Here is a 17,061-nt window from a genome sequence, read left to right on the forward strand (position 1 = left end):
TTCTAGACCCACGGGATCCATTAGGCGTGGCACGACCCTCTGCGGGCACAGAAGCTGTTGCAGTGGCTTCGCTAAGGGGAAGAAGCTTGCTTTCTGCCCTGCATGATACTGTCTGTTACAAACATGCGCTGAGCTCTCTCCTGATCCTCAGCCTCACACTGTCCTGTGGAAACGAGGCCTAGAAAGACAGGGCATCTTCCAAGATCATTGTTATTGTCAACGTGACAAGGTCTAAGTCACCTCGGAGGCATGTCTCTGGCCATGCCTGTGAGGGCGTGTCTTGACTGGGTTCACTAAAGTGGGAAGTGATAGGATTCTGCGTGAGAGGGACCTTGGCATGTGGGCGAGGGACGGACAGACAGAGCTTAAGTGGGCGTTTTATTGTGATAAAGGGAGTGGGGAGGGAAGAGAGACAGACTGAGAGAAAGAGAGAGAGGCAGAGAGCAGCTTCCCTCTTCAGAAGTACAGCGGGAAGAGCAAGAATGGGCGCAGTTTGTCTCTTAAAGGGAACTTTTTGCATCTCGGAACTGGCTACTTGGTGAAGTAGCAGCCACAGGACCCTGGGCTGGCCAGGGTACTGCCTGAGTGCATTCCACCAGGGGATACAGGTGTGTGTGTGCGCGCGCGCGCGGGGGGGGGGGGAGCGCATCATTCTTTGGGGTTGGTTCCCAGATAGCAAGAAAAGAAATGCGAGCAACAGCATTCACCACCCTCTTGTTCCTGACCCCAGATTCGATATGACCTGCTGCCTCAAGACCCTTCCCCCTATGGCTTTCCACCGTGATAGAGCATGAGACTGAATAAATCTTTCCTTCCGTATCTTGTCTGGCCAAGTATTTTACTGCAGCAAAGAGGAAATTAACTAATAAAGCCGTAAAGCCCAAAGCCACACTGTGGCCTCAGCAGGCATTTCTAGTGACCTTCTTCCACAGCTGCGCGGATTTTTTTAAAGGAAAGAGAGATTATTTGGTTTCAAGATTTTAAAGAGTTAGAGCCATGACTGGGAGGACCTATTGCTTTCAGGTCTCTGGGGGTGGGGGTGTTAGACACGGTGAGGAAGTGCATATGGCAGAGAGAACTGCGACCTCATGACCAGGAAGAAAAAGAAGAAAGATGAGACTTCCATTCTACAGTCCCCCTCAAGAAAATGTCCTCCAATGAGCCAACACCTTCTATCCCTTCAAGAACTTGTTCTCAGTGTGTTAATGCCTTCTGCCAGGACTCACCTTTCTTTATCATCTTTGTTCTAGGGGTGGAGCCTAGGCTTTCTATATGCACGCTACCCCTGGGCTATAGTACCAGCTTTACAGGCCCCACCTTTTAAAGCTCCCACTACCACCTTTAACGCATGGCCTTCAGAGGTCATTCAAAATCCAAGATGAAGCACCTACCTTTTTCCATTTCTTTCCCAACCACATTTCAGAGTAGATTTACCCTCGGACAGCCTAGTCTTTACGTCAGGCCGTGCAAACTCAGTCCTTGTCTTTTTTTTATCCTGGACCTATAAGTTCCCTTTCACCCTATTCTTCAGAGAAGGCCTGGCCCCGGGGATGCTCTCAGATGTGAGCCTTTTCTCAGACAGACATCTGTGGGGCTGAGCCACAGAGCACAGGCTCAATAGGAACCTGTCCCAGCCCTCTGGGAAGTCCCCTCGACACCCCTGAGTCTCAGAATCTTTGCTATTGTAAGAATTCCAGGTCCCCTGGCCTCATGAGAACATCAAGGGATGTAAGTTCCAGAATGCAGGGCTCTCAGCTCAGGTGGGAGAGGGCCTAGACCTGGGTGCTCAGGCTAGGCACTGGCCCAGGTCTGTGCTCCACCCACTGCAGCTGTGGGCTTGGCAAACATCCCAACATGGGCCTGGAGCTGTATATGGACTTGCTGTCAGCACCTTGCCGCGCCGTCTACATCTTTGCCAAGAAGAATGGCATCCCCTTTGACTTCCAATTTGTGGATCTCCTAAAAGGTCAGTCCTCAGTGCTGCCAGGAAGCCTGGTCCTGAGGTACTCCCAGGGTGCCTGGTGAGAGTGCTTCTGAGGGTCAAAGGTCAGCAAGGGAAACAGGTGAAAGAGATGTCAAGGTACTCAGGCCTTGTCCCTATCTAGCCTAACCTTTGCCGGCCACCATGAACAGCAATCTCCCTGTTGGGGTGAATAGGATCTTTGGGGGTCAGGAAGGAGGGCTGCTAGGCCAGCCTCAGACTATGAGCCAGAGCTTTGGCCATCACCTCTAGAGGTCTCACATCTTGTTATCTGTAGCACCCACTAACCAGGCTGACGCAGGACACACCCATTACCATGGGACAGAGCATATGATACTCAGTCTGTGTCCACTCTTCCTCAGTCTGTACCCACCTTCCTCAAGTCTGTGCCCACTCTCCCCCAGTTTGTGCCCACCCTCCTCCAGTCTGTGCCCACTCTCCCCCAGTCTGTGCCCACCCTCCCCCAGTCTATGCCCATCCTCTCTCAGTGTTCAAATCTGCTCTGGGATTAGGACTGTGGCTCAGTGATAAAGCACTTGATTAGCATGCCACAAATAAGACCCTTGGTTTGATACTCAGGTTATGCGTGTGCATGCGCACGCGCACACACACACACACACATACACACAAATAAAGAAGGAAAAGAAGGAGGAGATAAATGACAGGAACATGAAAAACGAATGCACTCAAGGTTGCACAGACCCTCATCCCCCATGGGGATGGGTGGATCAAGATCCAAGACACTGAGGAGAGAGAGCGGGAGACTGTGCAGTAGACGTGGGAGCTGCAGAAATGGACGCGGTGTGGTGGATTCCCAATGGGTTTCCTCTTGCAAACAGGAGGGTCAGGAGGGGTTAGTGGTCCCGCTTGCTGTGGAGTTCTCTGTAGATATCAAGGGACCTTGGGTGCGTTGGCAGGGTTCTGCAAGCTTCATGGTTCAGTGGCCCAATCCCTTCAAAGGGGAAACAAGAGTGAGTGAGCGGTGATAAGACCGAAGGCCGCACTTAGGTCCCTAGGGCTGAGGTTGTAATTTTAGGCCTTGGGTGAAGACTGAACTTCTAGCTCCTGGGAGCCAAAGGGATGGTTTGATCCCTGGCAAAGGGGGTCACAAGGAGAGGGGGATCTTTCCTAACCCTGGCCTCGGCAATATCTCTGCTTTCCCCATGATCTGGGGCAAGCTATGGGGTTCTTGAGGCCTCAGATTCCCCCTTTTGTCTCTAGAAGCCCAAGTTCTCTTTCTCTTGGGGGGTCCTCAAAGCCCCAGACCCTCCCTGCCCCCTCAGGTCACCACCATAGCAAGGAATACATCGAAATCAACCCCCTGAGGAAGGTCCCCAGCCTCAGAGACGGAAAGTTCGTCTTGTGTGAAAGGTAAGATCCCGTCTCTGCTCCTCCTGGGAGATTCAGTGGGAACAGATCTGCCTGCCAGCATTTATTAATTTGTTTGTTTATTTATTTCCTGAGACGAGGAAAGATTAATGTACACTTGACTGGCCTAGAACTCACTATGTAGACAAGGCTGTCTCTATATCCCAAGTCCTGGGATTTTCAGCAAACCTCACACATCCATCTCCTGGCTTCTGGGGCTATCCACTTTGCCTCATCGACACCTCCCTCTGTTTTTCCTCCTTCCACACCTTCCATCACTTTACCCACGAGTGCTTAGAAATATCCCACTAAGAAACAAAGACTCTAACACATACATCACCCAATACCATTATGACAATGGATGAAATTACCAAGCCTTCCCAGATTCTACCCTTAGCCAGCTCATGTTCAAGTCCCCACATTTACATACATGAGTATTTTTCCTATATGTGTGTATGTGCACTGAGTGCATGTCTGGTGCCCCGGAGGCCAGAAGAGCTCATGAGATCTCCTGGAACCAGAGTTACGGATGGCTGCGAGTCACCATGTCAGGGCTAGGAACCAGACCAGGGTCCTCCAGGAGAGCCCCAAGTGCTCTTGACCACTGAGCCTCCACAGCAGTCCCTCTCAAGTCCTGCTTAGTCGGTTTGGGGTTGCTGTGGCTGAATTGGGCAGCATGGGAGATTCTAAAGAGCAGAAGGTTGACTTCCACTCGTGGTTCTAAAGGCTGTAAAGCCCAGGAGAGTGGAACTGGTACCTGGCCTAGTGTCTGCCTTCCCTTTGGGTCCTAGTAACAGAGAGATTACAACACGGTGAGCAAACAAGTGAGCTGGGGAGGGAGAGCATCTGTGTGTGTGCTTACAGAACTCAACCACCTGTGTCAACCTGGTCACCTATTAATCATTTTAACCATGCATGAATCAATCTGCCCTTGCAATCCCATCACCCTGAGTTGTCCCACCTCCTAAAATTCCCCTGGTGGGAATGCACTGTCGTTCTGAGCTTTAGTGGGACTTGGAAACCATCTCAACTCCGGTTGTTTGATTTCAGTTTGTTTCTGATTGGCCTCTTTGTGTGCTCTTTCATCCTGTGGCATTTCCTACATACACTAACTGTCCAATAGCAAGCCTGGGCCATCCCTTCCTGCAAAGCTCTGGTCTAACCTCTGCCCTGTATCCTTTGGTCCCCACCACCCCATCCCACACCCATCCCCACGAGACCAATACCTTTTGATGGGTTATTGGGTGAGCCACCATCTTGGCTTGCCTGAGACTTATCCTATCTCTTCTAACTAGAGGGCTATATCCTCTCATCCCTCAGAACCTTAAAGTCTTGGGACTGGAGGGAAGGCTCCACAGCTAAGATCCCTAACCATTCTCTAGAGGACCCAGGCTCCCAGCTCTCACGGAGTGTTTCATAGTCTGTAACTCTAGTTTTGGGGGATCAAATGTCTTCCAGCCTGTGAGGGCACCAGACACACAAGAGGTTCACAGACATACACACAGGCAAAACACTCATCCACAAAAACTAAACTAGGTAAAAAAGAATTAAGTGTCTCTGGCAGTCCTCTTCCCACCATGGCAATCATCCCACCAGCCACGTGTTCCGTTCAGCAGTTCCCAGATGTCCCCATTCCCTCTGGAATCTCAACATTCTTTGCCCCCTCTCTTTCTCTCCAAGAAAGGGTTTCTCTGTGTAGTCCTGAAACTTGCTCTGTAGACCAGGCTGAACTCGAAGTTACAGAGATCTGCTTGCCTCTGCCTCCCAAGCACTGGGATTAAAGTGCACCACCACTGCCTGGTGATTTGTTGGGGGGGAGGGGGAAGGAGGGAGGCATTACCCTTTCTTATGCCATTCATCAACTCCTGAGCGCCCTTCAGTGCCCCATGTCTTGCTGACTATTGGTCTGACATAACAGCTTGGGGTAGACTTCCCAGAGGAACCTTTTGGGTTCCTCCTCCTCCTGCCAGAATTTAGCACCTAGGGCCTGCCTGTGGTTGAAGGCCATGTTGGGGTGGTGTCGGGGCTTTCAGAAGGTACAAGCAGTGCCCCGACTCGCCCTTTCTGTAGTGTGGCCATCCTCTTCTACCTATGCCGCAAGTACAGCGCACCTTCCCACTGGTACCCACCAGACCTACACATGCGCGCCCGTGTGGACGAGTTCATGGCCTGGCAGCATACAGCCATTCAGCTGCCCATGAGCAAGATACTGTGGATCAAGGTGAGTGGCCCGGCCTGGGGCTCGGGAACAGGGAAACAAAACAATCAGACAGCCTGAAGTCCAGGCCTGGTTCTGCTGACTGAGCCTCTTTTTCCAGGGTCCCATGTCTGCCTACCTCTCAGAGATTGTGGGATGAACTAAGTGGGACAAAACTTGGCAAAGGCAAATGGCAACTAGAAAGGGTCAAGACAGGACTCATGAAACTTGGTTCTAAGTTAGAGAATGCCAGTAAACTTAAAAGGTGACAACCAGCACACATATTCCGACTTCTAGTTTCTGCTTGTGTTTTTAGCTCATTTTCCATTGCTATGATAAAATGCTCCAGGCCGGGTAACTTGTGAAGAAAAGAGGTTTATTTTTTTATTTTATTTTAGATTTATTTATTTATTTATTTATTTATTTATTTATTTATTATGTATACAACATTCTGCCTGCATGTATGCTTGCAGGCCAGAAGAGGGCACCAGATCTCATTATACATAGCTGTGAGCCGCCGTGTGGTTGCTGGGAATTGAACTCAGAACCTCTGGAAGAGCAGTCAGTGCTCTTAACCGCTGAGCCATCTCTCCAGCCTGAAAAGAGGTTTAGTCAGCACACAGTTTTGGAAGCAGGAAGTCTAACAGCATGGCACCAGCTCTGAAGAGGGCCCCGGAGCAGATGCTATCACAGTGGAATCAGGTGCTAGCCAGGATCACCTGCTAAGACAGGGAATCAGAGCCAGCGGAGGGCTTGCTTTTCCATAACAGCTTGCTCTCTTGAGTACTGGCTGTGTCCACCTCGATCCCTTCTGAAGTCAGTACCCGTAGTTAGACTGCAGGTTTTAAAGATTCCGGCCCCTATCATGTCACCAAGAGGACTGGATTCCCAAACTCATCAACCTTTGGTGAGTGAGACTCACTCAAAGCATGGGACTCTCTGCTCTCCCGGCCTCCAAATCCATCTGAACACATGGCCCTTGGTAACTGCCCCTTGAAAATGGTCCAAAAGGTGAAATTTACATCCTTGGAAGTGTCCAAGCTCTACCTAACAGACAGGGATACCAAAGCCCGGCAGGGGGAATGGGCTGGAATATTGCCTTTCCACCGTCCACTTCCCTCCCTGCCCAGTTGCTAATCCCGATGATCACGGGTGAGGAGGTTCCTGCTGAGAAGGTGGACCAGGCAGTCGATGAGGTGAGGAGAAACCTACAGCAATTTGAGGAGAAGTTTCTGCAGGACAAGATGTTTATCATTGGAGACCACATCTCCCTGGCTGACTTGGTGGCCCTGGTGGAGATGATGCAGGTATGGGGAGAGGGAAGGTGTTTTCTGTGACCAGGGACTGGAGTCTGGGGAATAGACCAAGAGAGACAGATGTGGGAGTCAGGTCGGGGTGCCTGGACCCACCTGGAAGTGACAGGAAAGAATCAGAGGTTCTGGATCTAGGAACATCTTTTTTTTTAATATTTATTTATTATGTATACAATATTCTGTCTGTGTGTATGTCTGCAGGCCAGAAGGGGGCACCAGACCTCATTACAGATGGTTGTGAGCCACCATGTGGTTGCCGGGAATTGAACTCAGGACCTTTGGAAGAGCAGGCAGTGCTCTTAACCACTGAGCCATCTCTCCAGCCCATCTAGGGACATCTTGATCGTGGAAATTGACAAAATTCCATGGCATGGAGAGAAGCCAGAGGGAGAGCCAGGGATGCAGAGAAAACCATGATATACCAGCTAAGTTCCCAGACACCAGCTCTTCCTGCTGGACTTGCCAGGAAGTATATGGAGATTCCCGGTGTCTCTTTCCCGGTTGTCTCTTTTCCAGAGCTCCAGAGGCAGGAGCATTAAGACAGCGCTCCCAGTTCTGGGTCTGAGCAGTGGAGAGCACTGTGCATTGGAGGAAAACTTGTAGGAGGCGCAGGGTTTTCATGTGGTTTACATGTATGCTCAGTCCATGCGAGCTAGCTGGTGTATGCAGGCTAGCCAGTTTAGACACTCCCATTGTCCTTTTCTTCCTCCCTTACTTCCTTTCTTAAGCTAGCCTTAGCTCTCAGTGTCTCAGGCTAGCCTCAAACTGGCTATTTAGTTGTAAAGACCTTGAACTTTTGATACTCCTGCTACCACCTCTCCAGTGTGGGGATTACAGGTATATAACAAACACAATGTCCCGTTTGTAGTGTGCTGGACACTGAGCCCAGTGCTTTGTGCATGCTATGTAAGTCCTCTGTCTGCTGAGTCACATGCCCAGCCCATGGCCAGCATAGTTTCTAGCCAGGACTCAAAGTAGCAACTTTAGTCCTCGGCCAATGTGTGATGTGGAACAGCTCAAGGAAAACCATTCTGGCCTGCACCAAGCAGGCTGGCCTCAAACTCACAGAGATTGCCCGCCTTCCAAGTGTGAGGATTAAGGACATGTGACAAAACAACCCCGGGGTGCATATTTCTTAATGAAGCAGCTAACCCCTAAGCAGGTGGTGTGCTGAGCCTGCCTCTTCTTACTGCTCCTGATCTGATCACAGAAGGAGATCCAACACTGGGGAAGGAAGCGATTAAGTTCCATTCCTTCCTGAAATGAGAAATGGGAGTCACCCGGGTCAGGAGTCACCATCTTTGACCAGGACCCTCAGTGCCTGTTTCACATTGATGGTATAGTTTTGACACTTGCCAAGAAAGACTCATCCCCCCCTTTTTTAAAAAAAGATTTATTTATTAAGCATACAATGTACTGCTGGCAAGGAGGTTGTGAGCCACCACCATGTGGTTGCTGAGAATTGAACTCGGGGCCTCTTACCCTCTGAGCCATCTCTCCAGCCCCAAACTCATCCCTTTTTTGCAGAGGCAGATACAGATAACCCTTGAGGCTACAGAAGACCTGAGTGCAGCTGGTGCTGATGCTGATCACATCTTCCTTTTGTTTACCCGTAGCCGATTGGGGGTGACCACAACGTCTTCATCAGCTCCAAACTTGCCGAATGGCGGATGCGGGTGGAGTTAGCCATTGGTTCTGCCCTCTTCTGGGAGGCTCATGACCGACTGGTGAAGTTACCCAGCTGGGACTGCTCGACGCTGGACCCCATGGTCAAGACCAGGATTGGTGAATTTCTGAAGACATATAAGTGACCTCAGAGGCTGTTCATTCTGCAGGGTCTGGCTGTCTCTGCCTTCTGAGTCTCTTCCCTTAGGGAAGACACTAAGAAACACTCTCTTCCTTTACCTAATTAAAAAAAAAAAACCTGGAACAGTCACCAATGCTGTTATGAGGACAGTAGGTGTGAGCAAAGAGAATGGTATGGGAGGAGGTGATCATCACAAGTCTTCTTGGTTTCTAAAAAGAATATAAGAGGCTGGGGAGATGACTCAGAGGGTAAAGTGCTTCTGCCTATCTTAGTTAGGGTTTCTGTTGCTGTGAAGAGACACCATGACCATAGCAACTCTTATAAATGAAAACATTTAATTGGGGTGGTGGTTTACATTGTCAGGGGTTCAATCCATTATCATCATGGTGGGACCTAGTGGTATGCAGGCAGACATGGTGTTGGCTACATCTCCATCAAAAGGCAACAGGAAGTGCACTGTGACACTGGGTGGTATCTTGAGCACAGGAAATTGCAAAGCCCACCCACACAATGACACACTTCCTCCAACAAGTCACATCTCCTAATAGTGCCACTCGCTGTGAGCTCAAGGGAGCCAATTACATTCAAACTACTTCACTGTCTTAGCTCACATTTCTACCACCCACACTAAAACCAGGTACAAGTACCATCCCCAGAGCTCACTAAGTAGCCAGTTCAGCAGAAATGGCAAGCCCCAGGTTCAACAGCAAAAATGTTAGCTGAAAAACAAGGGGGAAAGCAAAAGACGAAGCCATCCAACCTCAGCAGATGGTCTCTGTAGGAGCACCTACCTGTTTAGTTAAAAGTGTCACCTCAGCTTCCTAACACCCCTTTATACAAAGAGTCTGAAATGCTTAGTTGGGGGCTTCACTCCAACCCCTGGCATCCATTTTGAGCCACCTCCCCTGGGAGTTGCCTCAGTCCAAACTCCACCTCCAAGAAAGGCTGCCAAACGGTGACCCCTCACAGGAAGGGTCAAGACCACTCCCACAGGCTATTTAAACTGCCTCCCAAAGAATTAACACGTGGTCTCCCCTTTTCCCTCTTCAGTGGTCGTTCTGATTCTCCTCTTTCTCTCTCTGTGTTTTTCTGGAGGCCGCTGCCATCCATTAAACCTGGGCATCTTCTAATTTGGTCTGGTTTGGTCTGATTGGGATAATTTGCATCAGCGGACCCCCTCCCCACCGCTGGTCCTCAAGAAGCCTGCCAGTGGGATGAAAATGTGCATTGGATTCCAGATCTCACCTTTCCATGTGCCCACAGGCATAGAGCTTAACCTGGGCCTCAGGTATCCCATAAGTAAAGAAATACAGTACCCAAGAGGCTCAGTCTTGTTTTGCCACCACGAGATTGTTATTCCAGTAAGGAATTTGGTCTTGCTAGGATGGTGGCTTGTAGGCAGAGTTCTCCCATTCTGGGAGCCACTTCCAAATTACTACACAGAGACTTATAGTAATTGTACTAACTAGCTCTTGCATTTTAAGTTAACCCATATTTCTTATATATGTTCTGCTCTGTGGCATGTACCTTTAATAGAATAGGACATTCATCTCCTGCTTCCTCTGCTACTGGCTGGTGACTCCTCTAACTCTGCCCTTTCTCATCCAATCATTCTCAGTTTGACTTTCCCACCTAATTTTATCCTGTTCTGCTATTGGCCAGTCAGCTTGTTTATTGAACCAATTATAGAGACATATATTCACACAGAGTACAGGACTATTCCACAGCATTGGCTTGACTTCATCTCACCTTCCTAAGATGTTTTCTTGTTTATCTGAGCATGTGCCATGTGTATGCAGGTATCCACAGAGGCTGGAAGAGGATGTTAGATCTCCTGGACCTGGAGTAGTATGTAATTGTGAGCTCCCTTAGGGTTGTTTACAGAAACATGGGTAAGGGTTTGTGAAAAGACACACGGGCACTGTCTCAGTCATTGTTCTATTGCTGTGAAGAGACATCATGACCACAGCAATTCTTATAAAGGAAGATCAGCTTGCCTTGGCGGATGGGGGAGGCAGTGGGCAAGGCTTGTCTCTCTCTCTCTCTCTCTCTCTCTCTTTTTTAAATATTTATTTACTTATTTATACAGTATCCTGCCTGTAGGCCAGAAGAGGGCACCAGATCTCATTATAGGTGGTTGTGAGCCACCATGTGGTTGCTGAGAATTGAACTCAGGACCTCTGGAAGAACAGTCAGTGATCTTAACCACTGAGCCATTGCTCCAGCTCCTTAAGGCTTGTCTCTTAGGGACAGGACAGATTGTTACAATAATTACATCAGTGTCTGAGATGGGGCCTACTAGAGAGGGATTTAGAGTTGCCTAGTAACATCTGCTTTCTTTGCAAGGCTCGGTGGTGTCTTCCAGACACGACATAACGTGCTTGGACCACGGTCAAGGTTGACTGTCCCAGAAGCATTGCCAAGGTGAACGTGGCTGTTGGGGTAGATGACCGAAAAGCGAGGCACAAAACAACCCTGGGACAGGATGGCATTACCTTTGTGATTTCAGTGTTCTTAGAGATGGGCTTTGAAGTTTCAAAAGGCCAAACCAGGCTCAGTCTCGCTCTATGGGCTGCTTGTTATCAGAAGCTACTGAGCACTGGTCTCAGCACTCTCTCGGGGGTCAGAACAGGACTTCTAAGTCAAGGAAAGACTGGCTTGGGAATGGGATCTGAGAGGCAGAACAAACTGACTGGCTTAGGCACATTTTTCCTGCAAATTTCTTTATTACTTATGGGAAGATGAGCATAAGAACTTAAGGCATAAGCCTTAAGGTCAAAGTATCAGATATAAGGGACAAGGCATAAGGCATGAGGATAAAAAGGGGTTAAAAGGGGCAAGGGTGTGAGGGCATAAGACAAAGGGTAAAAAAGTAAGGGCGTAAGGGTATAAGGGGAGTTTTAAAAAGGGGGATAAAGGTAGAAAAGGGTAAAAAGAGGGCATGAGGGTATCAGGCATAAGGCATTAAAAAGGGGCTTTCAATTTATACAGGCATACAGACAAGTTAACAATCCCACAGGCAGTAACAATGGTATCTGTGATGTTAAGTTGGGAACACCACCCCAGCCCCCTGGCCTAAGAGTTGTTTTGGTCTGGACTCCAAATCCCAGCATGCCAGGTCCTGACCCCTCCCCAGGGGAGGGTCAGAACCACTCCCACAGGGCATTTAAGCTTATATGCTCAATTTGAAACAACAGGTAATGGTACCTGGTTCTCAAGTGCCTTTACAAATCTGAGATCGTGGCATTTTAACAACAAGAGCTTCTAACACAGAGATATGCCAGCTCTTGCAACACCCTCAGCTCCTCCAAGAAGACAGAAGACCTTGCACCTTGCCTCTGGGTTTGGCAAAATCACCCACACAGAAGCAAAAGAAGTGGCATTTTACCTCTCCAGTTTCCTGGATGCTTCACCCGGGAAATCGATCTCCTCATCCTTCCCAGACAGGTAGACAAAATCTTCCCCACACAGAAAGAAATCTTTGGGCCTCTCGTACTCAGCAGCTAAGGCTGGTGTCCTCCAAGGACCAAGGAGAGGATTTGGGATTGCTGGCATAGCAAAAAGCTGTCTCATTTTTTGCTCATTTATTCCTCCCATATTTGTGTAAAGGCACTTGACAACTCAAGGTACTGCTGTTTAACAGGCTTCATAGTCCAGGATTAACCATCTTCAGAGGTTCAGAGTTCCCAATTTCCTTTAATTGCCTTCTAAAATGTTCATAACTCTTAACCTAATAGTCTTTTGCTATAAAATCTGTTCCAGTTCTCTTACAGGTTCCTGGAAATGTTCTATTGCCATATCAGAATCAGGTCTGGTAAAATCCAGGGTTCATATATATATATATATATATATATATATATATATATATATATATGTGTGTGTGTGTGTGTGTGTGTGTGTGTGTGTGTGTGTAAATGTAAGTGTAACCCATACCTGGATTCATAAACCATATTCTGTTTTCTAGATGCTCCTTAGTGGATAATTATTTTTTCTTCTGTCAGCATTCAAACATCCAGGGTCTCTTGAATTTTTGATGATGTGTATTTTCCTGAAAAGATGAGAGCAGAACCCTGCCCAAACTCTATATGGCTTTCCTTACCACCAGTATGGTTGTCACCATTGTGGATGAGCTGTTATTTCTCTGTTTCAATAGGTTTCTCCTTTTTAAAGTGAATCTTTGTTAATTTGGATGGTATCCATAATTTTTCTTCTCCTGTGGAAACATTAGCAAAACCCCTTCCCCAACATAATACATCTCCTGGTTTCCATTGTGAGGTCAACACATCCTTGAAATATACTGGTTGATTCAATTCAGAAGTTCTTTCCATTATCCAATGCTTCTCTGCTGCTGTTGTTCCTTTCTCATTAGCGTTAAGAAAATTCAAGATTAACAAAGCATTATGTAATCTACTTCTGGGGGTATTTTCCATCTCTTTCTGTTTATTCAGCATATCCTTTGTTGTATGATTTGATCTTTCTATAACTGCCTGACCTGTAGGATTGTTTGGCATACCTGTAATGTGCTTTATATTATAATAAGCAAAAAAATTTCATTTTTTTAGATACATATGCCAGACCATTGTCTGTCTTTATTTGTGCAGGTATACCCATGATGACCATAACTTCCAATAAATGTGTGATTACCAAGTCAGCCTTTTCTGAGTTTAAGGCAGTTGCCCATTGAAAACCTGAATATGTGTCTATGGTGTGGTGTACATATTTTAATTTACCAGATTCCATAAAGTGGAACACATCCATCTGCCAGATTTTATTTCCTTTGAGTACCCTTTGGGCTACTTCCTGCAGGCAATGGTGTTTGATTATAGAAAGAGCAAGTAGGGCATCTCTTTATAATCTCCTTAGCTTGTTGCCATGTAATAGAAAACTCTTTCTTTAAACCTTTGCTATTGATGTGATGCTTTTTTCTGAAATTCTGAGGCCTGCAACACACTTCCAATCAATAATTGATCAATTTCTGCATTACCTTGTGCTAGAGGACCTGGCAGACACATATGGGATAGGATGTGTGTGATATACATAGGACAAAGCCTATTCCTGATTATGTCTTGCACCTGGATAAACAATGAAGTCAATTCTGTATCATCTGGTATAAATTCAGTGGTTTCAGCATGCAAGATAACTCTTTCTGCATATTGTGAATCAGTAACTATATTAAAAGGTTCTTTAAAATCCCTTAGCACCATAAGATTGGCATATAATTCTGCCTTCTGGGCAGAATTATAAGGGCTTTGTTCCACCTTACTTAATTCTTCTGATTTGTAATCTGCTTTCCCTTATTTATTTGCATCAGTACAAAATGTACAGACTCCAGTTATTGGAGCATCACGTATAATTCAGAGAAGAATCCAAGAAGCTCTCTTTATAAGGTTAAGTCTATCACTTTTGGAATAGTTGTTATTTATTTCTCCCAAAAAATTAGCACAAGCTCTTTGCCATGGTTCATTGTCTTCCCATAACTTTTTTATTTCATCAGTAGTGAAAGGCACTATAATTTCTGCTGGGTCTATACCTACTAGTTGACGAGTCTCAAATTACCTTTTATAATTACTTCAGAGAATTTGTCCACATAAGTTTTTAATTTTTTACTTGGTTTATGTAGTATAAAGATCCATTATAAAATAATATCTTCCCTCTGCATTAAAATTCCCATAGGAGAAATTCTGGAAGGCAATATTACTAGAATACAACTAAGATTTGGATTCACCCTATCCACATGTGCCTCCTCTAATTTTTCTTCAACCATTGTCAGTTCCTTTTCTACTTCACTGTTAATTCTCTGGGACTATTCAAATCTTTATCACCATCTAAGGTTGTGTTTAAATGAATTATTAGATCAGGTGTTATCTCAACAGCCGGTTGTAGACTGAAATGTCTCCTAACAATCTTTGAAAGTCATTAAGAGTCCGTAATTGGTCTCTCCTAATTTGTGCCGTTTGTGTTCTAATTTTCTGTAAACTTATTCTGTAACCTAGGTAATTAACAAAATCTCCTCTTTGAATCTTTTCAGGAGCAATTTGTATTCCCCATTTAAACAAAACTGTATTTACTTATTCAAACATCCTTTCTAAAGTATCTATATTTGAATCAGATAACAAAATGTCATCCATGTAATGGCAGATTATTGACTTAGGAAATTGCTTACAAATTATTTCCAATGGCTGACTTACAAAATATTGGCACAATGTGGGACTATTGAGCATCCTCTGTGGGAGGATAGGATATCTCCTAGTAGGCTGAGAATTATTATAAGTAGTCACTGTGAAGGCAATTTTTTCTCTATCCTTTTCTTGTAAAGACATAGTGAAAAAAAATCCTTTAAATCAATAACCATGAGAGGCCATCCCTTTGTTAACAGAGAAGGCAGAGGAATTCCAGATTGTAGAGGGCCCATAGGTTGAATAACCTTGTTTATAGCTCTGAGATCTGTCACCATTCTCCATTTTCCAGATTTCTTGTTAACAACAAATACAGGAGAATTCCAAGGGTAGTAGATTCTTCTATATGTCAAGCATCTAGTTTCTCTTGTACCAGGTGTTCTAAGGCCTGCAACTTTTCCTCAGGTAGAGGCCACTGCTTAACCCATATTGGTTTCTCAGTTAACCATTTTAAAGGTAGGGCTGTTGGTACCTCTGAAGGTTTATCAATTGCTTTGTGTTCTTGTACAGCCCAAATGGCTGGTGTCCATCATCTATAATAATATCTTCTAATATTTTCCTCAGAAACCTAAGTTTTATGGGCTGCAGGAATGTTAATCTGGGTATTCCATTGCTGCAACAGGTCATGACCCCACAAATTCATTGCAATATTGGCTATATATGGCCTTAGTCTTCCTATTTGCCCTTCAGGCCCTGTGCATTCAACCCATCTCGTGCTTTGTTTTACATGAGATAGGGTTCCAATTCCCAGGAACTGAACATCTACTTCTTGAAGAGGCCAATTCAGATGCCAAGATTCTGGAGTAATGATACTTACATCCGCACCTGTGTCTAATAAGCCTTCAATAAAAATGCCATTTATACAAACTCTTAGCTTTGGTCCTTGATCGTTAATAGAAGTCTGCCAAAATATATGTTTTCTCTTTCCTACTGGATTTTGTTTTGCCTCATCCTCCACATTTTACCCATCATTCAGACCAGTATTGCTTTTTACAGCAGGCATTGGATTTTTTAATTTTCTTGGTGAGACACATTCTCCACTGTCACTGGGAATGACTGGGTCACTTTTGGCTTCGGGGTCTGCAAGAGGCCCCTCAAGGAGTTTCCCAGTGGTATCGGGCTGCCTTGTCTGTCTGTTGTTGACCTGCATTCATTGGTCCAATGTTGACCTTTACCACACCTTTACATATACCTGAAGGCCAAGGTTTCCTACTTTTGCCATTCCCAGAGGAGACATTATTCCTAGAAATTCCTTGCCTACAATCCCTTCTCAGATGTCCTATTTTACCACATTTGAAATGTTTGGCAGTTTTATGTCTCCTCTTTGCTTTAGAAATCACTTCTCCTACCCCAAATTCATCATTACAGTCAAACGTCTCAACATTCATAGTTTGCTGAATCTATTTATCCACAGGTGCTGATCTAGACCTTCAAGGACTAATTATCTTTTTGCATTCTAAGTTTGCATTTTCAAAAGCCAGAGTTTCAAAAATTATTTGTCTAGCTTCTGGGTCTGTTACTCCTATTTGTACAGCCTTAATTAATCTCTGTAAAAAGTCAGTAAAGGGTTCTTTCTGTCCCTGCCTAACCCTGGTATATGATTCTATCCTTTTCCTGGTTCCCAGATCCTGTCCCAAGCATTCAAGGCTGCTTTGTGGCATAGGGACAAGATTTCTTCGTTGTAAAGAGGTTGAACCTGTGGGTCCGCATACAGGCCTTCACCAAGAAGTTGATCTTGGAAAATCTCAAGACCTTTAGCTTTTCCCTGTCGTTCCATATGTTTGAATTCCTCTCTGAAATAAATACTAAACATCAAGGAAGGTCCATCACCCAGGACTGCTGAAACTAACTGAAAAATGCCATGAGGGGAGGTTGCCTTGATGTTAGAAGCCCAGGTCTTTATCATCTCCTTATCAAATGCAGAATGCAAGCCATAAGTTACAATAGCTTGCTTAATTTCTTTTAGATCTTTCATTCCTATTGGCATCCATCTACCTTCTTTGGCTCCCTTTGTGCCTTTAGAAGTTGATGCTTTGTCAAAGTAAATTACAGGGTAGGACACTAAAACCCTGGGTAATCCAATTCTGACTGCCACTGGTGATGTTGTCCTTGTGCCTTCTTTCCCTGTTCACCAGCTCCAATAATTTCCTCAATCATTTCAAATCTTTTTATCCTTGTTTTTTTTTTTTTTTTTTTTTTTTTTTTTTTTTTTTTTTTTT

General features: G+C 45.7%; 1 protein-coding gene across 1 annotated transcript; it reads left to right on the plus strand.

The window, feature by feature from the left end:
- Positions 1-1,854: 1,854 nt before the first annotated feature.
- On the plus strand, positions 1,855-10,688 carry Gstt4 (glutathione S-transferase theta 4). The gene is made up of 5 exons (XM_050138362.1): positions 1,855-1,966; positions 3,265-3,352; positions 5,420-5,570; positions 6,677-6,853; positions 8,476-10,688. The coding sequence occupies exons 1-5, from the start codon at positions 1,855-1,857 to the stop codon at positions 8,668-8,670; spliced, it is 723 nt and encodes a 240-aa protein (XP_049994319.1). The 3' UTR covers positions 8,671-10,688.
- Positions 10,689-17,061: the final 6,373 nt, after the last annotated feature.

Source organism: Alexandromys fortis, unplaced genomic scaffold, assembly GCF_014885135.2.
Source record: "Alexandromys fortis isolate MF-2015 unplaced genomic scaffold, M_Fortis_MF-2015_v1.1 scaffold_9, whole genome shotgun sequence".
Taxonomy (NCBI): domain Eukaryota; kingdom Metazoa; phylum Chordata; class Mammalia; order Rodentia; family Cricetidae; genus Alexandromys; species Alexandromys fortis.

Coding starts and splice junctions, on each gene's coding strand:
- Gstt4 (XM_050138362.1), top strand. CDS start 1,855: ATGGGCCTGGAGCTGTATATGGACTTGCTGTCAGCACCTTGCCGCGCC. Junction 1,967..3,264: donor ATTTGTGGATCTCCTAAAAG/GTCAGTCCTCAG, acceptor CTGCCCCCTCAG/GTCACCACCATAGCAAGGAA. Junction 6,854..8,475: donor CCCTGGTGGAGATGATGCAG/GTATGGGGAGAG, acceptor GTTTACCCGTAG/CCGATTGGGGGTGACCACAA.